The sequence below is a fragment of the Urocitellus parryii genome, chromosome 9 (genome assembly GCF_045843805.1).
Source record: "Urocitellus parryii isolate mUroPar1 chromosome 9, mUroPar1.hap1, whole genome shotgun sequence".
NCBI lineage: Eukaryota > Metazoa > Chordata > Mammalia > Rodentia > Sciuridae > Urocitellus > Urocitellus parryii.
The window spans coordinates 6219965-6244242 of NC_135539.1; the positions used below are offsets into that span (position 1 = coordinate 6219965).

The 24278-nt window shown below is 41.4% G+C and overlaps 1 protein-coding gene across 6 annotated transcripts in view; it reads right to left on the reverse strand.

The window, feature by feature from the left end:
• Positions 1-2039: 2039 nt before the first annotated feature.
• The window catches only part of Cluap1 (clusterin associated protein 1), a 34120-nt gene continuing 11881 nt past the window's right edge, over positions 2040-24278 (reverse strand). For 3 of the 6 annotated variants that reach the window (XM_026385630.2, XM_026385627.2, XM_026385628.2), the window contains 7 exons: positions 19668-19801; positions 16643-16784; positions 14347-14419; positions 12047-12154; positions 9226-9281; positions 8894-8950; positions 2040-5778 (listed from right to left, as the gene is read on the reverse strand). In XM_026385630.2, coding sequence (XP_026241415.2) covers positions 5629-5778; positions 8894-8950; positions 9226-9281; positions 12047-12154; positions 14347-14419; positions 16643-16784; positions 19668-19801 — 720 coding nt within the window. In that variant the 3' untranslated portion in view covers positions 2040-5628. The remainder of the gene's footprint in view (positions 5779-8893; positions 8951-9225; positions 9282-12046; positions 12155-14346; positions 14420-16642; positions 16785-19667; positions 19802-24278) is intronic. The other 3 variants (XM_077802669.1, XM_026385631.2, XM_077802670.1) reach the window with 2 other exon arrangements.

A 24278-nucleotide genomic window follows, 5' to 3' on the forward strand; every position in this document is an offset into this window, starting at 1 on the left:
TTATTTATTTATTTATTTTTTAAATATAGGTATCCAGCCAGGTACAGTGTTGTAATCCCAGCAACTTAGGAAGCTGAGGCAGGAGGATTGTAAGTTCAAGACCAGCCTCAGCAATTTAGCAAAATTTAGTGAGACCTTGTCTCAAAATAAAAAATAAAAGGGCTGGGGATATGGCTCAGTAGCTAAGTCTAATCCCTCATACCAAAAAAAAAAAGCAAGGGCATCCAGAGTCGTCATGGATGTTGACCCTGAGAGGCAATGCTGCTATTTATAAAGGGGAAGAGGTGCCTTAGGAACTTGAAATCTGACATATGCTACCTTAACATCACATCAAGGGACAAATGGCCAGCACATTCCCTGATGCACTGCCTTTAGGACATAACAGCTTATGTAGCTTCTTGCCAAAAATGTTCATCTGAACCTAATCATGAAAGAATGATGTCACAAAATCCAAATTGAGGGCCATTTTGCAAAAGCAGCCCAACCTCTTAAAAAATATCACTGTTATGGTAAACACAAAAGGCTGGAGATTATTTTAAACAAGAGATTAAAGAGGCCTAACAAATGTTAATGCAAAATCTTTGGATCTTAGACTGTAGGAAAAAAATTCTCTATAAAGAACATTATTTGGAAATTGAAGACGTGAACATTGTCTTACATTAGAGATATATTTTTGTTGGGTACAGAATTCTACGTGACCGTTTTTTCTTTCAGTACTTTTAAGAGATTGCTCTATTGCCTCTTGTTTGCACTATTTTTACCTCAATTGAGAGCTCAGCAGAATAGATAAGAAGGTAGCAACCAAATGCTGGAGAAAGCCACTCCCTGCAGAAGCTGAGCACTGGAGAAGTCGGAAAGGCCAAAGCTGTGGAGAATAAAAGGGTGTCCCTCTAGGGACTTGAGGCAAGCCTAACTTAAAACTAGAAGGCAAACCCCTTTTTCCACCCAAGCCTCCCTAGCACCCCACTGATAAGGCTTTATGGCATACTGGCTGCAAAGGAGAAACAAAGTCTGGCTCTATTATATCACCACAGAGCAGGCTGAAAAGGTAAATATGGAGTTGAGGCAATACACTGATAATAGAAAAAGTTTTTTTTTTTTATTTTTTGTCTTTTTCCATTTTTAATTTTGGGCCATTTCTACTGCTGTGTTTTCAGGGTCAGCATGTCACCTGCTGTTAACTGCAAATCACACATTTTCATCTCAGGCTTTTTTAATCTCTGGAAGTTTTGTTTGAGGTGACCCTTGGGTCACAGCTCAGCTCTAACACTTCTGTTTTTCATGTTCTCATCCACTCCATTCTGGTTCTTGTTAACCTTGCCTCCTTTGAAATTTTTCTTTTTCTCTCATATAAAATTCTAGTGGAATTTCAGGAAGACAGAGGTAAATTAATGTATTCTGTCCATCATGTTTAACTGGAAGTTTCCCATTTCCATAAGTGAATTATACCCAGATGTACCTTCCTTACCTGCTATTCTTCCTGTATCTCTCAGGTTACAAGCATCCAAAACAAAACTCCCCTTCACCTTCAATCTCTCCTCTTCACCAGCCCTCCCTAGATAACAGGCTTCAAAGCTTGTCCATTCTCCTGAGGTCCCTTCTGAAAAATGAACCTAATTCTTGAGGCCATCACCAAGAGCTTGCTAACCCTCTTGCTGTCTTCTGTTCCAGTTTTTGCCAGAGTGATTTTTTTTTGGGGGGGGGGGAGATCTAGTCTCTGCAGGTTGCCATCTGCCTACAGAACAAAACACAACCTGTTCCTTAGCATGACAGAGTAGTTCCTTTGGATACTCCCTCACCATATGCTCTACTCTTCAGCCTTAATGTAATACTTATCACTCTGTAGAAAGGCTGTGCCTTTTGACCACTCTGTGCCTTTGTACATTCAGGCTCACTATGATGCCACATTTGACTTGTCTGTCTGATGGAGACTTACTCAGCTTTCAAGATGCAGTCCAAATCTGACATTCACAGAAATCTTGTGTCAACTCTTCCAGGCAAGGATAGTTGCTCCTTACTGTGGATTCCCATGACAGTATATAATATTCTTAACATGCATGCAACATACTGCATTATAATATTAAATCCTTTTTCTTTCTAGGTTGTCAGATGCTAAGACTTAATTATATTTGAATTCTCCAGGGTTAGCAAAGTGGCTGAAAACAGTAAGTGCTAAAAAAATGTTTGGTGCACAGAGGAAACAAGGACCAAGAAGCTCATCCATAGCAAAATGATCCCAAGGCCAAAAAGCTGGACAGAGTCCATGTGACCATATATTGCATTCCTGAAACTGCTACATTATTACTACTCTTTCCTCTGTATTATATGTTCACATCCTTAGAAAACAAATATTCCCTCTGAATCATTTAAATGTGCCATTCCTTTAACCACAAACTGGCCCAACTGACAGGGTCACTGATTACATTTTGTACCAGCCCTCCTCCTTTCACTCTTTAAGCAGACCACACCCTCTTCTCAAGCCATCTGAAACAGCTGGGGTTCAGTGTGTGATCACAGATACACCAAAGCCAGCTGGCCCACACAGACCCCATCAGAAATAGTAGAGAAGAGAATTAATTCATATACCCAGAGAATGGATTTCTGTTTCAGGTAAGAGGTAGAAGCTTTGGCTCCTTTCTAATTCAATAAGTCCTGGATCCTAGCACCTGAGAGGCCCTTGGGTCCCTTTAACAGCTGTGATATTTACCTTGAGTGCTGCTAACCTAAATGGACACACTCTTCTTTCAAATATTTGACATCAATTAATTTAAAATGATAATGAAAGAAATTCATATTTCTTAATGTCCCAGATAAAATGGAAACAGTTATTTGCATTTCCCATTGGAAGTCCCTGCTTATGTTTTTGGTTTCTGCATGGTACTGGGATCAAACCCAGGGCATCAAACATCTTGGCAAGTGCCCTACCACTGAGTTACATTCTCAGCCCCAATTTTGTTCTTAATGGCTACTGCCAATAAAAAGTAAAATAAAATAGAGGATTTGAAAATTTCTTTATATTTTCTGCAAATGCACATATTTTAAACATTTGAACAGGTCCTTTAATCATATAGTAAAAAAATTGCCAGCAATGACCAAAATGTTAATTTTTCATTGACCTAATCTCACCATTTTTTTCAGGGCCTGAGGTATGCTCAAAGCACCAGGCCACAAGATACTTATACATCTCTGACTCCAGGATCTGTCACAGGGACTGAAACACTTAATGACAAGGACCAACACATGCAGTTCTCTTTGTTATAGAACCTGCTCATGCAGTGTGGTATTGCACCATGGTGAGACTCTGCATGAAGTCAGCGAACCGACTGATGAAGGATGACATGGAAGAGGTGAAACTACAAACTGCCCTTTGCAGCTGCTGCTTGCATCTGTATTAAAAGCCCTGGGAAGTGCTGGGGAGTGATACTGGCCTAATTATATTGTTATACTGTGTGCATGTATGAATATGTAACAACAAAACCCACCAATACGTACAACTACAATGCACCAATAAAAAATGTGGGGTCAAAAAAAGCCCATTATAAGGAAATATCCCAGAAGGAAAACAGAATTTTCCTGACATAAGTCAGGTCATCAGGTAAGCCAAAACTGTGACATTTTGGAAAACAAGTGACTCTTCTGCCTCTCAGAAGCCATGGGGTCTGAGCAGCCACCAGGTTCCCAGCCCACCCATTTCCTCTTCAAGCTAATGCAGAACATTTCAAATTAAGGTAAATTAGCTTAATGCTAAGTGTTTTTTAGGAAAGATACATAAAATTTAGGAAGAGAGGAAAAAAGAGCAAAGATGACAAAAACATTTGTTACATAGTATCCTAAAAATTACATGTATCATATTAACCTGTGAAACTTTCTTGAATACATAAATATGAATAAACAAAATAATAATACTTTCAAGTAAACATAATACAAAAAATATGATATTAAATGTATTGTATTACAGGATAAATAACTTTAGAAATCTTAACTTTATGATTATAAAATATATGAAAGCTGTTCCATGATTTTCATATTAAGCTAACTCTACTGTGGCACAGTGGTACACACTTGTAATCCCAGCATCTTGGGAGGCTGAGGCAAGAGAATTGCAAGTTCAAGGCCAGCCTGGGCAATTCACCAAGGCCCTTCACAATTTAGTGAGACCTTGTCTCAAAATAAATAAAAAAGGTTGAAGTTTAGTTTAATGGCAAGGTATCCCTGGGTTCAATCCCCAATACAAAAACAAACAAACAAACAAATCCACAACCATAAAGCAAAAAACAAACTCCACCTGTCATTTTTTATTTCACAAACAGGGAAATTCTAGTGCTATTCCACTTAATTCTGGTTTATTTTCTTAATTAATTAACTAATTATTATTATTTTAAATTGAGGATTGAATCCAGGAGCACTCTACCACTGAGCTACATTCCCAGCCTTTTTTCTTTTTTGAGACAGGATATCACTAAGTTGCTGAGGCTGTCTGTGAATTTATAATCCTCCTGGTCCTTGGGAGTCACTGGGATTACAGGTGTGTGCCACCATGCCCATTGATTCTGGGTTATTTTTTTTTAAATGAGAAACATGAATGTATATTGGCAATGTTTCCTTAGTTGACTCCTTCTCCTAAAGAGACATGTGGGTTGGGAGATTCAGAGAAACTGTCTTTGTCCCTATATTATGGATAAATGTCTTGCCCAACTTTAGACAAGACCAAGGAAGGAGAGTGGAGTCCCGACCGCCACTGTGGCAGGAGTTTGGAATCTCTGAAGGGGTAGCCCAGGTCTGTGGTTCCCAAATTTAACTGGGGAAACAGAGGGGACTTTGATCTGAGGTGGATCTGACTCCCAGGGGAATGTCAGCTGTCAGAGAGAAACTTAACACATTCATAATCTAGAATATCTCTCTGTTGCCTGACTTCCAAGGATACGTGGTTTTCATCTAACTTAGCTACTATTTCAGAGAATTTTAGTTATTAAAATACATCTAGGCTGGGTGTGGCGGCACATGCTTATAATTCCACTGACTCAGGAGGCTGAGGCAGGAGGCTTGCAAGTCCAAGGGCATCCTTAGTAGCTTAGCAAGAACTTGCTCAAAAATAAAAAAATTAAAAAGGCTGGAGATGTAGCTCAGTGATAGAGTAAGAAATTATGAGAAGAAAAAAATAAATAAAGGCAAGAATTAAAAGCTGATATATAGTAAATGTTCTAAACTATGCAAGTGATTAACAAGCCAGATGCTCCCCTGTAACTCCTAAAACAAGTATTGTGCCAAGTTCCAACCCAAGATCTGCTGGGTTCTGAGAGGAATGTGTAATAATAGCAGCAGCCAAGACTTACACACTATCAGCCTGGTTTTGTCCTGTGGGTTTGAACTACTAAGAACACATGCATTTCCCAAGGTTTAGGAAATAAAGAAGGCAAAAGAAAAACATCTTTGGGGTTTGCTTCAGTTGTTGATTAGACTTTGTGGAATGCAAATACAAGATGATAAAGCAGAAAGAAGTAATGCTTCTTAACAAATGAGCCAAGCTGGTGTAATGAACAAAATACAGGTTAACTTCCTTGCCATCTAATTTCCCATTTACCTACAAATCTGAGGCTTTTAATCTGCCTGGGTCCCTTGGCAAGAGGGTCAGAAGTCATTGTCACTCTCATCCAGGGGCTCAGGTTTCCGAACCCTTCGATTGGGCTTTGCTGGTGAGAGAGCAATGCTCTCGTCTTCCAAATCATCGTCATCTTCTTCATCATCTTCCATGTCAATTTCACTGTCCTCCGAGTCTTCCTATAGGAAAAAGGCAACAAATGCAACTGGGGAGCCCACCTTGTCCTGAGAGACCCTGCCTCACTGTTCACTGTAGCACCAGGATTAAGAGTACAGTAACCAGCAACAGCTGACACAGCGGAGGAGCAGGGCAGCGCTGCAGTCAGGCATCGGGGCCTCAGCAGACACTGCCGGCTGGGAGACATCACGAGGTTCCTCATCCTACCAGCAACCTGAACACAATATGCAGCTGAGCTTGGTGCTGCAGGGGTTGGCTCACTACCGGTCACAAGGCACCCCTGTCTGCACACTAAGAGTCCTGGACACTGCTTGGCTCCTGGGGCACCAAAGATCCAATGAATAGCAAGGAGGAAGGGAAGGAAGGCTTGTTTTGGTTCCTTCCAGCTAGTGATGGAAAGCAACACAGAAAATGGGTGCAAAGAGCAAAGTGAAAGGCACACCTGCACCTCCATCATCTGGACCCAGGGAGACCAACTCAGGCCAACTTTAAAAGCGGATACACACACACACACACATACACAGAGTAATTTTCTTCTTAAAGAAAAACAAAAACAAAAAGACAGAAACCTTGCACTACCATCCTCTCATGTTACTCCACCCTCCTCTTGGCTGAACTCTTTAGGAGAGTTGCTGAGCTCACTGTCCCACTCATTCCTCTCTCATGGATAGGCTAATGAGGCTCTCAGAAACCCTACCCTGCTCTCATCAATGGATTCCAACTAAACGGATTCACAGTGCTCACCTTGCTTGACTTATGGGCTCCATCTGACAGAGGATCACCACTCCTTCCTTGAAACCCACTCCTCTGGCCTCTTCCCCCAGCTCTAGTGCCATTTACTCTATCTCCCTTGCCTTACCCTCTTTGCTTCCTTTCTTCTCTTCCTGCTCCCCTGCTAAGCAATTTACCTGCTCTCCTGGTTTCAATACCATCTACATATGGGTGGCTCCCCAACTCCATCTCCAGCTAGACCTATTCCTGAACAGACCTGAATTTCAACTGGCTATTCCATACTGACACATGGATGTCTAATAGGCAGCTTACCCTTAGAACATCCACAACCAAACTCTTGATCTGCCCTCCAAGCTCCTCCTCAACAGCCCTATCTCAGGAAAACAAAAAACAAAAAACCCTGCACTTAGTTGACTCAACCATAACCGAGGTGGCTTCCTCTCTCTTCAGCACCTATGTCCAACCCACTAACAAAACACGATGGCTCCCCCTCAGAAACATCTAGAACTTGACCTCCTTTAAGTACCTCCACTGCCACTCCCTGAGGCTGAGCCACTGTCACCTCTGACCTGCAAAACCATGCTCACCTCCTCACCAGTTTTTCTCATGGATGAGCTAACTCCTGGCTCTCTGGGGCTGTAGTGTTTGCTGGTCCCACTCAGGGAAAAGACTGGGTTCTCATGGCATCTGTGAAGCTCATGACCCCTGCTACCTCTTTCAGCTCCTAGCTAGTTCCCTCCATCCATCACATTCCACGGCCATGCTCCCTAGGCCCACATGCCACTCCCATGCAGTTCATTGCCTCCTTTCATTCAGGCCTCTGCTCAAATGTCACTGCACCAGAGGCCTTCCCTGACCATGGGGGGACATCCTCCCACCTTGTCTCTGTCACTCCATCTCCGGAACTTGCTTTGATCTCCCTGAGCATCCTGCCTGGCACACCTGAGCAATGGCTTTCTCCCATGAATGTTTTAACAGTGCATACTGCAGGTACTTAACAAATGGATTTTTAAAAATTATTATTTTTTTATATTTATTTTTTAGTTGTATACAATACCTTTATTTTGTTTATTTACCTATGACTGTGGTATATCTGCTTGACTTCTATCACTGGAACATACATCCTAAGGCATGTATCCCCTGCTGTATCCCCCAGAGCCCATAACAGTACCTGGCACATAACAGGCACCTCAAATATGGCTGTTGAGTGGCTGAGCATTGCCTTGAAGAACCAAGCCCATGCTTGGGGGCTGTATGACAAGTGACAAGGCAAGAAAAGACCTGAGCTATAACTGAAATTTCATTCTGAAAAGGACACAAGCAAATCTAACAGGGACCAGATCCCCTGCCTTCTTGGCACTACTGGCTCCCAAGTCAGACTCAGTTTCAGACTCAGGTATGTAGGACAGATGGATGGAAGCTACCTCACCCTCTACGCCCTACCTGTTAAAAGTTATTTTTGAGGTACTTTCCCTGTTTCTTTACAGACTGCTTCCTAGGAAATCAAGACCTAATCCTCCATGTGCATCCTGCCTGGTACACCTGAGCAATGGCTTTCTCCCGTGAATGTTTTAACAGTGCACACTGCAGGTACTTAACAAATAAATCTTTTTTTTAAATTATTTTTTTAATATTTACTTTTTAGTTATACCCAATACCTTTATTTTGTTTATTTATTTTTATGTGGTGCTGAGGATCAAACCCAGGGCCTCGCAAGCACTAGGTGAGCGCTCTACCGCTGAGCCACAATCCCAGCCCAACAAATGAATCTTTGTACAGACGCATAAGCCTCTGCTTCTGTCTCTGAATGGCCATCAGTGCTGTGCCCAGATACAGGTGGATTTCACAACAGAGCTGGTCTGGGGTCCAAGTCAGTTCTGACACCTTTGCCATGTGGGCCATTACTAGGGGTTCTCACAGGGTGAAGGCCCAGGGTGATGGTAGGACATCCGTAATGACGTGATACCTCTAGGACCCTCCTCTGCTTTTCCCTTCTAGTTAATTTCCCCAGTCAGTTATCAACCCAGTAAAGCCTAAGGTGATGTCTTAGCTCTTGCCCGGCCTGAGCCCTGGTCTAAAGAGAGCATTTTTACAATGTTCCTTACCCAGAAGGGAGCTGAAGACAGGGCTGGTCTTGGCTACAGCACTGTCCCTTGATTTCAGGGGCCTGCTGACTCCTAGCTACAACCTTTCCCATGTCTGGCCTTGGCACTTTCCCTTCCTACTGAGTCCAGGGACCTTGAGGCCTCTCTGCCTCTCACTGTGGGGTCTGTTCTGAGTGGTTTCTTGGCCAGCAGAGAGGAAGCATTGTCCCTGGGAGAGGCTCTGCTGGCTGAATGGGCTGACATACACCAACAAACAGACGAGGCAAAAAAGAAAACCAACCTGCTTCCTGGAGCTGGGAGTCTTGCATTTACCTAAGAGAGCTGGTGCTGCTTCCATCTTTGGAAAGCGAGAATGGAAAGAACAGTAAGAAGGCGAAAAAAGTAGGGCAAGCAAACTGTGTGAAATGAGAAATGAGCTATCAACAAGCAAAGAGGAGCTTAGCCCCTTAGTAGGCCAAACTTTGCCCCCAATCAGTAATATACTGGCTGGGAACAGACAGCCCCCTGGCTGCCAGCAGCTTCCTGAGCTAAACTAGTCTCTGAGGACAGCCCAAGATCAGAAAGTACAGAACTGCTTGGGGAGCAGGATGCAGGCAGTTGGTTGGGACTCACATCGTCATCAGAGTCTCCACCTTGCATTGTGCCCACGACGCGTTTGCCTGGTCTTCCTGGAACAACAAAGGCATGCAAGAAACATGAAACTTTGGCAAGTAAGGCAGGAAATGGCATCCAGAATTTGTTCTCCCTTAGAAAACTGAGAAAAAGAAGCACACTAAAAACTCATTTAATCAGCATCCAACTGACCAGAACTGTCAGTAAATAGTAATGGATACCCCATACTTCTACTTTGAAGGAAACAAGAAAGGCAATAAAATATAAACATGAGTAATCCCAGTGAATTCAAAGGCTGAGGCAGGAGGATTGCAATTTCAAAGCCAGTCTCAACAACTTAGTGAGACCCTGTCTCAAATTAAAAAATTAAAAAAACAGGGGCTGGTGCTGTAGCTCAATGGTAGAGCTCTTGCCTAGCATGTGTGATCCACTGGGTTTGATCCTCAGCACTGCATAAAATATACATAAATAAAATAAAGGTATTTTGTCCATCTACAACTAAAAAAAATTTTTAACAAAAATAAAAAAAAATAAAAAGCTAGTGATGGGATGTAACCAGTGGTAAAGTGCTACGGGTTCAATCCCTAGTAACAACAAAAAATATATAACCAGGCACACAAGTATGTATATGTGTATATGTATGTATGTATGTATGTATATATATATAAAAAAATGTGTGTGTCTGTATACATATGTGTGTATATATATATATACAGTGTGTGTATGTGTCTGTATATAAAAAACAAAACAGGAAGGCTGGGGGTGTAGTTCATCAATAGAGCAATTGCCTAGCATGTTCAAGGCCTTGGCTTTAATCCCAGCAGCACAAAACACAAAATAACCATTTATTGTGAATTAAAATAAAATTTTAAAAAAGCACCCTGAGTGTTTTAGGAAAATTAATGAATTCCATTATTAGTTTACATGCAGTGGAACTGGCATGCTAGCTGTTGAAATATATCTTCCTTTAAGGACCAATGCCACTTGTATTTGGATCTAGGTCTGAGCTTTGAAATGAAAAAGTTAAAAAAAAAGTTAAGCACTACAATTAGTAATTCATCTTTCAAACATCATTATTATCTCAGAGATTCTCTTCAGAAGTCAACAGTGTTTAGATGTGACACCTGCAAAAACTCAGGGACTGTCCTTTACCAGGAGGTGGGGCAAGGGAAAGGAGCAAGCATGACTCCCAGCCAGGTCCATGTGAAAGGCAGCTTGGGCAGTGCATTGGGAGCACACTTGGGACAGGCTGAGATGACTGAACACTATTTACAGACAAAATGCAAAAACTTTCTCAAAGCCCTTTTTTAGCTTCTAGAACTGAACTCTCTGATTTTACTCTGCAGGTAAAGTAGTCAACAGAATTTAGGAGAACCAATGCTTTACACATGTCTTTTTACATCCCTGGCTCCTATCCATCAAGTGGGAGTCATAATCTCTAATCTCTACTTATGCCAAAATGCTTCTTTTTTTTAAATTATCTTATGAAATAATATAATATATAATGAAATAATAAATGAACAGAGCTAGGCTAAGAATAAGAGAAAGCAGCTGACAACCAAAGTTAATTGTAAAATGATGAAAGGACAATGATTCATCCTTAAATTTATTAGGTATAAAAATGCAACTGTACTCCAAACATTAAGTGGTGGTAGATAAGAAATGTATTTAAAGGAAAATACAGGTCAATTTAGTAACACCTATCAAAATTAGTTTATAGATGGGGCTGTGGTTGTGGCTTAGTGGTAGAGCACTTGCCTAGCATGAGTGAGGCACTGGGTTCGATCCTCAGCACTACATAAAAACAGATAAAGGTTTGTGACCACCTAAAATTAAATATATATATATATATATATATATATATATATATATATATATATATATATATATATATATAGTGTATAGAACCTTTGGCCTAAGAATTCCATTTTTTTCATGATGCAATCTGAAGAAACACTTGCAGAAAGAAGTATACATAAGAAAGAGTAGAAATAAATGTCAAGTAAATGACAGAGTATGCCCAACTTAATTAGGAGTGTAGTCATACCACAGAATATGATGCAGTCATTAAAAAAAATGAAGACATGGGGAGAGTCACAATGTATTTAATCTTAAAAACAAAGGCAACTTGCAGAATCATACAAAAGGTCTGGTCCCATTTAGGACAAAGAATTTTTGAGGTGATCTCTGCACCCACATTTGATTCTATGTGTGTATATGTACGTACAAGCTTGTATGTGTATGTGTAGGTACAGAAAGGCAATTTGTAAAGACACGAACCCCAGCCACTAGCTGTGAACCCTCTATGGTGGGAATGGGACATGAGGAAGACCCCAGGGGAGCATCCCATCTGCATCAAAAATCCTGTTGCTAGGATCTTTGCAATTAGAAGGCAGAAAACAGAAGAACATTTTTAAAGGCTGAGGTGGTCATGTAATCCCTTCTCATTGCATTAACTTACTAACTATAATGGGTGCAATTGCACTAAGAGCAATTTAAGACTGAACATGGGAAGAATTGAGCTCAATGGCAGAGGCAGTGTGTTCCCATGGCCTCTGTGAGAAATGCCAGGCTATAAATAGGAATCATCTGCTCTCAGGACTGCAGGTAAAAGTGTTAGAAGCAACCATGACCACTGAGCAGTTTAAGAGCCAGATTCTGACAGACAACAGAGAAGAACAAACCTGGGGCAAAAACTGCTTCCAGGGACCATTCATGGTCCACTGTGTACCTTAATATTAAGCAGCCCTGATCCAATCCTGGCCATGGTGTTCTGTGAAACAGACCCAGGAAGTGGCACATGTGAAAGAAGCCATGCTACCTTGCATGAGCACCTCCATGGCCGTCCGTGGCTTGGACAGCCGCCGCTCCTCCAACTCACTGTCGGATTCATCGTCCTCCTGGATGTCTATGTCTGAGTCATCATTACCTGGTGGGAACACAAGCAGGCAGAATAAAAGAGCAAGTCCATCATTACAACTGAACAGCTTTTGTCTAGTAAGGGTCATGCACAAAAATTTTCTGCCCTTCCTATCCTTTCTCTGGATGCATTAGATTTTATGAGACTCCCTGGATCCACTTGTGTAAACTTAGTGCAGAGTTAATGCAGACAATAATGTGCCACATTTATTTTAAGCAATTTTCATGGCAAGAAAAAAGTGGGTCACATCTATTAGTTAGAAACACTAACAGTCTGAAATTTTAAAAACTGAGTAGCCACCTAACAAGGAAGGTGAAATTCTTGGTTCACTGAGAGAAAAACCACTCTCTGTTCAGTGTCAGGCCATTACCCCAACTCCAGCTCCCTGATCATACGAAGATGAGGAGAAGTAAGAAGAGGAGCCCACTGAAAAGACAGCTAAACAAGACCAGAGGAAGGAGTAGTCAGGCCAGGAGTGGCAGAGTGGGCTGTCTTGAGAAAGCTGGTGACCTGATGACTGGCAATGTGAGCTGGTGTGCATGATGCTGTTGTGGGCCAGGCTATATGGGCAATGACCAAACAGACTCCATTTTACACTGAGACTCCATGTCGTATAAAATGCTTCTCCCATGGGAACATTCTGCCTCTGTACCTATCAATAGTTGCTTAGCACAGCATGTTTGATAACACAAAATGCCAATTCTTATACAATGTAAAACTGTTCTCTCTTTGACTCCCATTTTTCTTGGGAATGTACCCTGTCAAGAGATTGACTGTCTAGATGTTAGTAACCATTCTCTAACTTGTACTCGGCTAGGGTCATCTGAACCCACTTCTCTTCTGCTTGCTTGCTTCTATGCCAGCCTGGACATCTGTGGGAAATTCCAATGTACCCATTGCATTATTTCACTAACTGCTCAATTCAGCTTCTGTACCCCTGCTTGCTTGTAGCTACATCAACCTGGATGTGGTTTTTGCCTCTAAAGACCCTGAAATGCTCAGGCTTGAGGCTATTCCTTACAGAGACACTTATGGGTTTTGTGGGGAGTAGTCACAAAACTACTGTGACTACTTTTTATTTAATAAATAAATAAAAACTCTCCAATTCAGACAAAATGGACTTGGTACGTTTTCTGAGAGGTCTGCCCCATAACAATGCTCTTTTCTTCACTGAAGAAACTCCTTTATAAAAACACATCTTGGCTGGAGAGAGAAGCAGCTCAGGGGCAGGCTTAGCAATCCCTGGGCCTGGGTTCCATTTCCAGTGACAAAAAAAAGATGTATTTTTAAAACGTCATTTTCAGTGTAATAGCTCTTCGTATTAATTCTTTTTTTTTCTTTTTTAGTTGTAAATGCACACAATATCTTTATTTATTTTTATGTGGTGCTGATGATCCAACCCAGTGCCTCACACGTGTAAGGCAGGTGCTCTACCTTTGAGTCAAGGCTGAAAATGCCCCTCTTTATATTAATTCTTAAATACTTCTCTGGATTCTTGCAGGCTGAACACTACCTAAATGGAAACTACAGAAGGAAAGTCTCCATGGTGGGAATAAAAAGCTCTCCCCCAGTACCTGACTTCTCTATATCTAGGGAATGATGTGGATTTTGATGGGGTTTGTAGTTGCCTTTCTTCTTTTTTCCTTAGCAGTGCTAGGGATGGAACCTAGGGTGCTGCCTCCACTGACCTACATCCTCAACCCTTTATATTTTGGGACAGGGTCTAAATTGTGTAGGCTGGCCTTGAATTTGCCATTTTCCTGCCTCAGCCTCCCAAATTGCTGAAAATATTTTTGTACCTACTATCATCAATGAGATTATATACATTAAAAAGTTTACAGCCTGGTGTGGTGGTCTATGCTTATAACCCCATATCATCTGAAGGCTGAGGCAGGAGAAGCCCAAATACAAGGCCAACCTCAGCAACTTAGGCCATAAGCAATGTAGATACTGTCTCATAATAAAAAAATAAAAAGGGCTGAGGATGTGGTTCAGTGATTAAGCACCCTGGTACCCTGCCCCCCCAAAAAAAGTTTACAGGGTAGATCTCATATTAATCGTTATTACCATATATTTTCTAAAAAAGTGCTAAAAGAAAATATTTACAAAATAAAAACTAAGGTTAGAGAAAGTAAATGCAAATGTGTCAAGGCTGAAAATGCTAGTGCAGAACAAGCAGCTCTGTCCCAGCTCGGCCTTACTTCCACTCTTGAGCAGCCGCTTTTCCTCCTCCTTTAGCTTGTTCTGCATCAGGCGGAGAGTATTTTCAGCTTCCTGTGGGAAAGGAAAAACCATACTTAGAAGCCATGACCCTCTGCTAGACAGTCCTCTTCTCCTTTATCATGGAGTGAGCTCTGCTAGGTCTGTGATAAAGAACTGGGGAAGATCTAAACTTTCCTGAGCAACCCTTATAGTCCCCAAACCAGGGGCCCTTCCTCTCTGTGATCACCCAGCAGCCCTATGGAAAGGGCCTGAGAGGTGTACTGGGCCCCACGCCCTCTCACTCCTCCTGCTATACCGAGCAATACAACTGCTGCCATCACAGGTGCCATGTGGGCTGGCAGCCAGGACTGACAGGCATACGCCTCTTGCTCACAAAAGGTGGCACCAACGTTATTGTCTTTCTGCCTTGTGCCACCTCCACCACTCATTTTGAGAGATGCCAATGGACAGGTCAGGACCTGAAAAGACAGGAGGTAACAGCAATCTTAGTTCCTGGCCCTGATTAAGCCAGGCCTGGTGACATACACCCATAATCCCAGCTCTTGGGAGGCTCAGGTGGAAGGCCAGCCTGGGTAACAAAGCAAGACTCCATCTCAAAAAAAAACCAAAAACTGTGGCCTTGATTTGGAAATTAGTTTTCAAATTATTGTTGTTGATGTTCTAAACATTAAAAATAAAACACAGCAGTGGGGGCTGGGGTTGCGGCTCAACAGTAGAGCACTCGCCTAGTATGTTCGAGGCCCTGGGTTCGATCTCAGCACCACATAAAAATAGATAAATATAATAAAAGTATTGTGTCCAACTACAATTGAAAAATAAGAATTAAAAAAAAATAAAGCACAGCATTCAGGTATGAGATATATTGAGGGAACAGGTGCCATAAGAACCCACAGCAGGAGTGAATGCAGAACGGGAGGAGAGGACTTGCTGGAAGAAGGGGTAAGGGCATCCTCAGAAGCAATGTGGGCCAGGGGCTCTCCTTCTGAGGCATATTCTTCAGTATCTTCTCTGAACCCAGGTAAACAAAATGACCATTAAAATTTTTCAATTTAATTTTACTTTTTTTGTGGTACTGAGTCAAAATTTATTTTCACAGGGTTTTCATTGTGGTTTCCCAGATAGCCAATGTTTATAATGTCCTGAACTCCAGAATGTACCCATTCTATGCTGTTCCTGAATGGCTGCCCCTCTGCCACATAGCAGTGGTGGCAATGAGTTAGCTGAATCTAAAAAAAAATGTATTACACACTCCCAATCAGCAATCTCGGACAACAAAACTGCCTTACCTAACTGATGTGCACAGGCTTGTAAGATGGTCAGCATTCCCTTAGTACCAAAAGTCATCAGGGAGACTGTAGAAAGGGAGACTATAGACCAACTTCACCTTGAACATCAGTTCTAACTGACTATTCTCAGCTTAAACAGAATATTTCTAAGAGTCAAGTCCAATGAAAACATGACTGTAGCCTGGCACAGTGGCACACACCTGTGTTCCCAACTACTTGAGAGACTGAGGCAGGAGGATAGCAAATTCCAGCCTAGGCAACTTAGTGAGACCTCGTCTCAAAATGAATTTTAAAAAAAGGCTGGGGTGTGGTGATGTATGTCTGTAATCCCAGTGGCTTGGGAGGCTGAGACAGGAGGATCACGAGTTCAAAGTCAGCCTCAGCAATTTAGTGAGGCCCTAAGCAACTCAGCAAGACCCTGTCTCAAAATAAAATATATTAAAAAAAAAAAGCAAAGAAAAAAAAAGTGATCACTGTGTACTCTATTTTCTTTTGCTTTGAAGCTCTGAATTTCACATTGATCAACTTGTGCTGATATCTAAAATACTCTTTCCTACATAAGACAGCTGTTCAGTTCTGGGTCACAATCAACCAATATAAAGCAATGAGCTAGTTTGGGTTGTTCAATTAATAAGGGCTTGAAAATCTTCAAGTGCACTGAGAATGTTTAGATCTAAAGACCACTTGCATAATTTGTGGGGATCAGTGCAAAATAAAATGCACTTGCAAATTATGATGTATTTCAAGATGGTGATAGCAGAGCAAGTGCAGGCCCTTTTTAAACACAGGGCTACATGACTGCACAGGTCCATGTTGTTCCAGTTTGTACTCCTGACCAAACACTGATAACACGACATCAAAAGAATCACATGAGCAACACTCAGATTAACACTTTTTTTCCACAATGATATCTACAAACTGACATATCACCAAGCACAAAACAACACGCCAGGAGGAGCAGTCTGCAGAGAACAGGCCAAAGACTCACTTCAAACCTCTCCTGCTCCATCCTGTGATGATCCTCAAGCTGCTGTTCCAGGTAAGCCAAATTTCGAAATTTTTCTAGGTAAACATCATAGTGCTTTTGCAATTCTTCCTCAATCTTCTCATACTCATCCATAAAGGCTGGTCTAAAATGAGCACATGAAGTTAAAAATGAAAGGTTAATTAATATACAGTGACTTGAAATTTTTATTCATATCCTGACTCCACCATGGCTTTCTTTGGAAACCTTTAATTACAGAAGGTTCTTTACTCTTGATAAGTGCTCAAGACTCATGTCCTTTTTCTCCTCCCTACCCCCTTAATAAGCCTTCCTTTCCCTTCTTTTCTTCCTTCCCTATTTTCTTTTCTGCGACTGAACTCAGAGACCACTGAGGTACACCCCAAGCCCTTTTTAATTTTATTTAGAGACAGGGCCTTGCTAAGTTGCTGAGGTGGCCTGGAGCTTGTAATTCTGCCTCAGCCTCCTGAGTAGCCGGGATTCAGGTATGTACTACAGGTGGAACATGCCTGCTACAAACTTCTTTTTAAATTACAAATAAGATGTTTATTAAAAAAAACTTGAAATAATCCTGAGTGTACAAAGAACAAAGTAAAAATTATTCATAATCTCATCACCAAGTATGTGTGACAGACATTTATTTTTTAGTTGTAGTTGGACAAAATACCTGTATTTATTTATTTTTATGTGGTGTTGAGAATCAAACCCAGGGCAAGCACTCTACCACTGAGCCACAACTCCAGTCTGGAATGTATTTTTTTTTTTTTTTTAAGAGAGAGTGAGAGAGGAGAGAGAGAGAGAGAGAGAGAGAGAGAGAGAGAGAGAGAGAGAGAGAGAGAGAATGTTTAATATTTATTTTTTAGTATTTGGCGGACACAACAACATCTTTGTCTGTATGTGGTGCTGAGGATCGAACCCGGGCCGCACGCACGCCAGGCGAGAGCGCTACCGCTTGAGCCACATCCCCAGCCCCTGGAATGTTTTTTTTTTTAACAAAAATTAAATGTTGCTATAAATGAAGCTTTGTAGTTTATTTTAATATACTGCTGACTTCAATAAAGAGCTAAAAATAATTATATGCCTTATACAACTCTTAAAAATCATTAAGTTAAATATATTTTACAATTTTTTTTCCTGTGTGTGTGTGTGTGTGTGGTGATGGGGATTGAACAACCCAGGGCCTTGGGCATGTGAGGTAAGCACTCTACCAACTGAGCTATATCCCCAGCCCAATAAATTAAATATATGCATTGTTATCTTGGCTAAATATAATGTTCCACTGTTGGGATGTACCAAAGTTTAATGGGGTGCTGCAAATGAATGCAGTTTTTAAAACATAAGACTTACAGATAAACCATTACATAAAAACTTGTTTCAACAGAGTGTAGTGGCACTTGCCTACAACCCCAGTAGCTCCAGAGCTTGGGCAGGAGGTTCTCAAGTTCAAGATCAGCCTTAGTAACTTAGTAAGACTCTGAATTAAATAACAAGTAAAAAGAAGCCAGATGCAGTGACACATGCCTATAATCCCAGCAGCTCAGGATGCTGAGACAGGAGGATTGCAAGTTCAAAGCCAGCCACAGAAACATTGAGGTGCTGAGCAACTCAGTGAGACCTGTCTCTAAATAAAACACAAAACAGGGGTGGGGGTTGAGTACCCCTGAGTTCAATCTCCCTGCCCCTGCCAAAAAAAAAAAAGTAAAAAGGACTGGGGGTGTACTCAGTGGTACCCAGTACTGGAAAAAACAAAAACAAAAAACAAATCTGTTCAGAACTAAGGCCCTAGGTTTGATTCCCCAATGCTGCAAGCAAAAACAAACTCTGTTTCAACTAGTTGGTTAAACTTTTTCTCTTATTCTTGATCTTAAGGGAAAACTTTGTTCTTTCAAAAATACAAACATAGAGCTGTGCACCTGTAGTCCCAGCTCCTCAGGAAGCTAAGGCAGGAGGATTGCTTGCAGCCAGGACTTCAAAGGCAGCTTGGGCAAAACAGCAAGACCCCATATCTTAAAAAATAATAAATAAGTAAATACATACACATCCACACACATCACTGGGAATGGATATAACTTAGTGTTAGAGGACTTGCCAAGGAAGAATGAGGCCCTGGATTTAATTCCTAGTACCAAAAATAATAGTAATACATACACACACACACACACACACACACACACACACACACAAAATACATGATATATATACCCACAAACTAAAAGTAACTTATAATCTCTTAAAATAGAACAAATAAACTTGTCTACTAAAGGATCTGGGCTTCAGCAGAATGACTTTATGCCTTAAGACAGAATTTGTCAATAAGACCAATTGAGGGCTGGGGCTGTAGCTCAGTGGTAGAGCGCTTGCCTTACACATGTGAGGCACTGGGTTTGATTCTCAGCACCACATAAAAATGAATAAATAAAATATATATTAAAAAAAAAGACCAATGGAGCTGGTGGTGCTATTTCAGGAGTGGAAGGAGAGTTGCTCCCCATGCAGTGGAGAGCAATGGCAAGGAGTGAAGGTTGGAAACAAGTGAAAAAGGTGGGCAGCAGCTCCAAGAAAACAGAAGAGCAATGACACAGCAGCCGTTCTGTACTTTCCTACCCTGCTCCCCAGAATCGTACTCCAGTGAGATCCAATCAGAAGGAAGCTGAGTTGCTAAAACATGAGGAATCGTCCAAATCTGAAAAGTCTACAATCTACTCAAACCAAGAGGTGGGAGTATGTTCTGTTTCTACCTAATTTAGGCAAGGTCTTAGGAGATGAAGCCTAGCGTAACTCCCACCATCTGGATTTACCTGCTCTACCTCATGATCCAAGCCACTTAAAAGGGTGGCTGAAGAACTCAGCTGTCTCCTAGACCCTGAGACTTGGGTGCAGCATGCCACCCCAAGCGCGACACCTCACAGGGGGTTCTGCTTGCTACGGGAAAAGTCAAAGCCAGTGAACTCTGATCCTTTGTTATAGCTTTACAAGTCACCCTTCTACTTACTCAAGTGTTCACACCTACCTGACGCTCTGTAGAGTCTGCAGTCGCTTCCGATTTCTTTCCAGTTCTAATTTTCTCTTTTCAATTTTGGCTTCCAAATTAGCCTCATCGGAGGCCACATTATTGAGTAGGTCTTTAGTCTTCTGAACCTGCGCCTACATTTAACAGGAAATAATGAGACCATGCGGACTCTTTGAAGATGGCAACTTCTCAGTTCTTCAGACCCAGCAAATCACACTGAACAAACAAAAGCACAGACAACACAGGCACTCCCCCAAGCAATGCTGCACCTCACCACCTAGTTCCAGGAAGAATCATGCACAGATCCAGAAAAAATTTTTATTTCAGCAGTACTGGGGATTGAACTAGGGGGGCTCAACCACTGAGCTGCATTTCCAGTCCCCCTCCCCCATTTTTTTATTATTCATTTTGAGATAGGGCTCCTGCTTAAGCTGCTCAGGCTGACCTCAAACTTGTGATCCTCTTGCCCCAGGCTCCCAATAGCTGGGATTATAGGTGTGTGCCACCATGCACAGTAAAAAATATTATTTTCATGAAAGGCAGGCATTTCTGCCCAGGAAAATAAATGAAGATGACGAGAAATGTCTTAATGGTGTACCTGTCCAGCTCGCCTGGCTAGAACTGGGTGCCTACGCTTGCACTGTGGGCTTGCCTTCCAACACTAGGCTGTTCTACTTATAGAACACACACACAAAAGTATGGCTCTACTCTGGAGGGACAAAAAGAAATATGAGCTGGCCCCAATCCTAACCAATTGCCTGCTGGGATAAAAAAAAAAGGTCTCTTTTCCTCTTGATGTAACAGAAGCTTGACGATAGACTAAAAATAAGAGAAAACCACTGTGTTGGTGAAGTCAGCATAAAAGCAGCGTGACCTCATGGAAGGTCAAGTGGTGTGCTGGTGTGCTCCATCCTTTGGAAGGGACCTGTGTAGAATGGGACAGAGGCCCTGGGTAGTGGGCCTGAGGAGAGGAGGGAAGGAGCAGAGACCACTGTTGACAGCCAAAGACATTCTTATGCTCTGGCTTGAAGCAAGTTCTATGGGACCAATTGCCCAGTGATGTCTGTGTCACCTGGGAAGCTGGGCAGCAAGTGCCCCATGGATCAGAGTGCCAGTGAGCCACACCAGGAATCTAGACACAACTGGGCTGTGTGTGGACGCCCTCCTTACTGCTGTGACTGTACAACCCTGCATCAGGTTTCTGAAGGTGAGGTAGGTTTCCCTTCAGTAAGTCTTCATGTGTCAGTGCCTCACAAAGGTTTCCTGACAGTTTACCCACAGGCCTCTGAAAAGCTATGGAGTTCACCTGAGAAGCCCAGATATTATCCATGATTCTCAAGAGATTTAAGTGCGTTTTTGGAAGCAACCACAGTTACTGTCAATGAATTTATGGTTTAATTTTCATTAACCACTTGGTCTAACTATATTAACCACTTCTAAGATGCTTTCTTTAAAAAAAAATCACTAATGATTCATGAACTGCAAATACTTTAAAAATCCAAGTAGAAATGTGAGTCTGCTCCAGTCAGAGGAAAGGTAAGTCCCTCCTGAACAACTCAGCTAGTATCAACTGCTCTCTGAATCAGTTAGACTAAAGCCTAGTGAATTTATCTGACCTCAGAAATGAAAATTATTAAAGGTATCTGTTCCTCAAATATGAAAGACAGACATCTGTAAACATAAACAATTTTTCTGTTTTCTGATATATCTGGTCTTTACTTCATATCCCCTTTTAAGTATCCACATTGTTGTTTTGGTTTTATTTTTAGAATTATAAAACATAACAGGTATTTTCCAACAATGAAAGGAGATCATAAGACATGATCCAGGGGCTGGGGCTGTGGCTCAGTGGTAGAGTGCTCGCCTAGCATGCATGAGGCACTGGGTTCAATCCTCAGCACCACATAAAAATAAAAAAATAAAGATACTGTGTCCACCTAAAATAAATAAATAAAAAAATATTTTTTAAAAAAAGACATGATCCGAGCTGGGGATGTGGCTCAAGTGGTAGTGCGCTCGCCTGGCATGCGTGTGGCCCGGGTTCGATCCTCAGCACCACATACAAACAAAGATGTTGTGTCCACCGAGAACTAAAAAAAATAAATATTACAAATTCTCTCTTAAAAAAAAAAAAAAGACATGATCCAGCTCTCATTTTTTAACATATGAGAACTAAAGGCACATTCATGCCACATTCACTTGATTCAGTCAGAGTGTTACCAAACATGAGGATGAATTAGTATTTTTTAAATTTAGAAAGTCACAAACTCACAGAAAAGCTGGAGTATAATAATACAAGCATTTTTTTTTTTCCTACCCAGGGGAGAGTGGTGCTACCCTGAAGTCCCAGTACTTCTATAGACAGGGACTTCTTCCTCTACAAGCATAATGCCATCAGCACAGCATATGTGAGCAAAGGCCCATTTAGTCTCCCCTCTCATCCAGAGGATTCCCCCCACCCATCCCCTGCAGGCAGCAGCCCCATGGCACACAGGTGTCACTTCTCTGGGGCCTCCTCAATCTGGAGGGTTCCTCAGCTCTGTCTTTGATTGCCTCATTTTTGAGGAGGACAGGCCAGCTCATTTATGAAATGCCCCCCGGTCTGTCTGATCAGATTTTGATCATGCATCCTGAGCAGGGATACTGCAGAAAGGGCTGCCTGCTATCAGGCACCACAGTTTTGATTTGTTTCACTGCGGTGATGTTTGCTTTGGTCATTTGATTAAGGGGTAATGCCAGGCTTCTAAGAAGGTACTCTTCTCCTCTTTGTAATTAGTAAGTATTTTGTTAGGAGATACTTTGAACATTTATTTCTTAAATATAAGAACCCATGGTTTTCTATTTCTTTCAATTGCACTGTAAAATCAATTACTATAATTTATTTACTTAGATGCTTACACTAACTCTGGTTTGGCCAGCAAAAAGCCAATCAAGCTGGCCTGTGGCCCTTTAACAGATCCCTGTACTTCTTCGAACACTTCCTTATTTTGACACACAAGCTTGTACTTTTCTGGACCCAGCTCTGGAATTAATCACTTTCCCAGAGAGCCTTGTCTCCCTTCAGTGGATAATGGCACAAAGAAGCCAAGATGCAGGTGCTGGTTGTACTCAGAGCTCAGAAATGTGTGAGTGTGGGTGTGCTCATGTGCATAATGACATATCTACATATATGCATACATTCCCCTACATGTATATCAACTTATTCCTATATTTATTAATACATATACCAAATATCATGCCTTTAAACAATACTTCCCATTTTGGGGTTAATTCTAAATTTCTCTTCCCACATTTATAACTCTCTTCTCCAATGGTGAGGAACTCTGCTCTGTTATTCTTTTTTTTTAATATTTTTTTAGTTGTCAATGGACTATTTTATTTATTGGTATGTGGTGATGAGAATTGAACCTAGTGTCTCACTTGCTTGCATGCTAGGCAAGCACTTTGCTACTGAGCCACAATCCAAGCCCTGCTCTGTTATTCTTTTTTTTTTTTTTTAAAGAGAGAGTGAGAGAGGAGAGAGAGAGAGAATTTTTAATATTTATTTTTTAATTCTCGGCGGACACAACATCTTTGTTGGTATGTGGTGCTGAGGATCGAACCCGGGCCGCACACATGCCAGGCGAGTGCACTACCGCTTGAGCCACATCCCCAGCCCTGTTATTCTTAATATATTGACTGATCTGGTTGATTTGCCTGTGAAAACCAACTTCCCAACCCTACTGCCACACCTTCTTACTCAAGAAGGCTTAGACTCCCTTCTCTTGGCTGCACAGGGTAATTTCTGTTTAATGATAAGAGTTATTAAAAAGAAAACCTGACTTTTAGAATTGTGTACAACTTACAACCAAGTCTGATTTTATGCCTATTTCTAATTTAAATATGGCTCCTTGCCTGTGTTTATTGAATAAAAGGAATCATTAATGATGGCTGAATACCTATTGTGCACCAAAGACGAAGCTTAATGTGTACTGCTGTAATTTATGCTCCATATAGTTGGTACAGTTGTGTTCCACATTCTACACATGAAAAAATTGTGGACATAAAAGTTAATTCACAGTTGGATGCAAACCCAAGCACTCTGAGCCCAGAGTTCTCCTGATCATGTGTCTTCCATCATGGATGTTTCTAGATGATAGGAGCAAATAATAGTTGATGGTGGGTGAGCAGTAAAAGACAGTGATCATTCTATTTACTACAGTGCTGTTTAGTATTAAGAGAACCTGGAAAAGGGCTGGGGTGTAGCTCAATGGTAGAGTGGTAGCATATGCATGGCCTTGGGTCCCATCCCAGTTCAATAAGAGAAGGGGAGGGCAGGAGAGGGAAAAACTGGGAAATTATTTAAATGCCCAGTGGTAAGAAATTGATTAAATAAAATAAAGCCTTATTTACCAAAACTACTGAAGAATTTAAAATTGCTAAATTATTAAAATAAATGAATTTTTTATTGTTTCAATTTTTTTTTAGTTGTTAATGGACCTTTGTTTTATTTAAATTTATATGGTGCTGAGGATAAAACTCAGTGCCTCATACCTGTTGGGCAAGTGCTCCACCACTGAGGTGGAGTGCCCTTGAAAGAGAGACCTGGAATGCTCCCTCATCCTTGGCCAG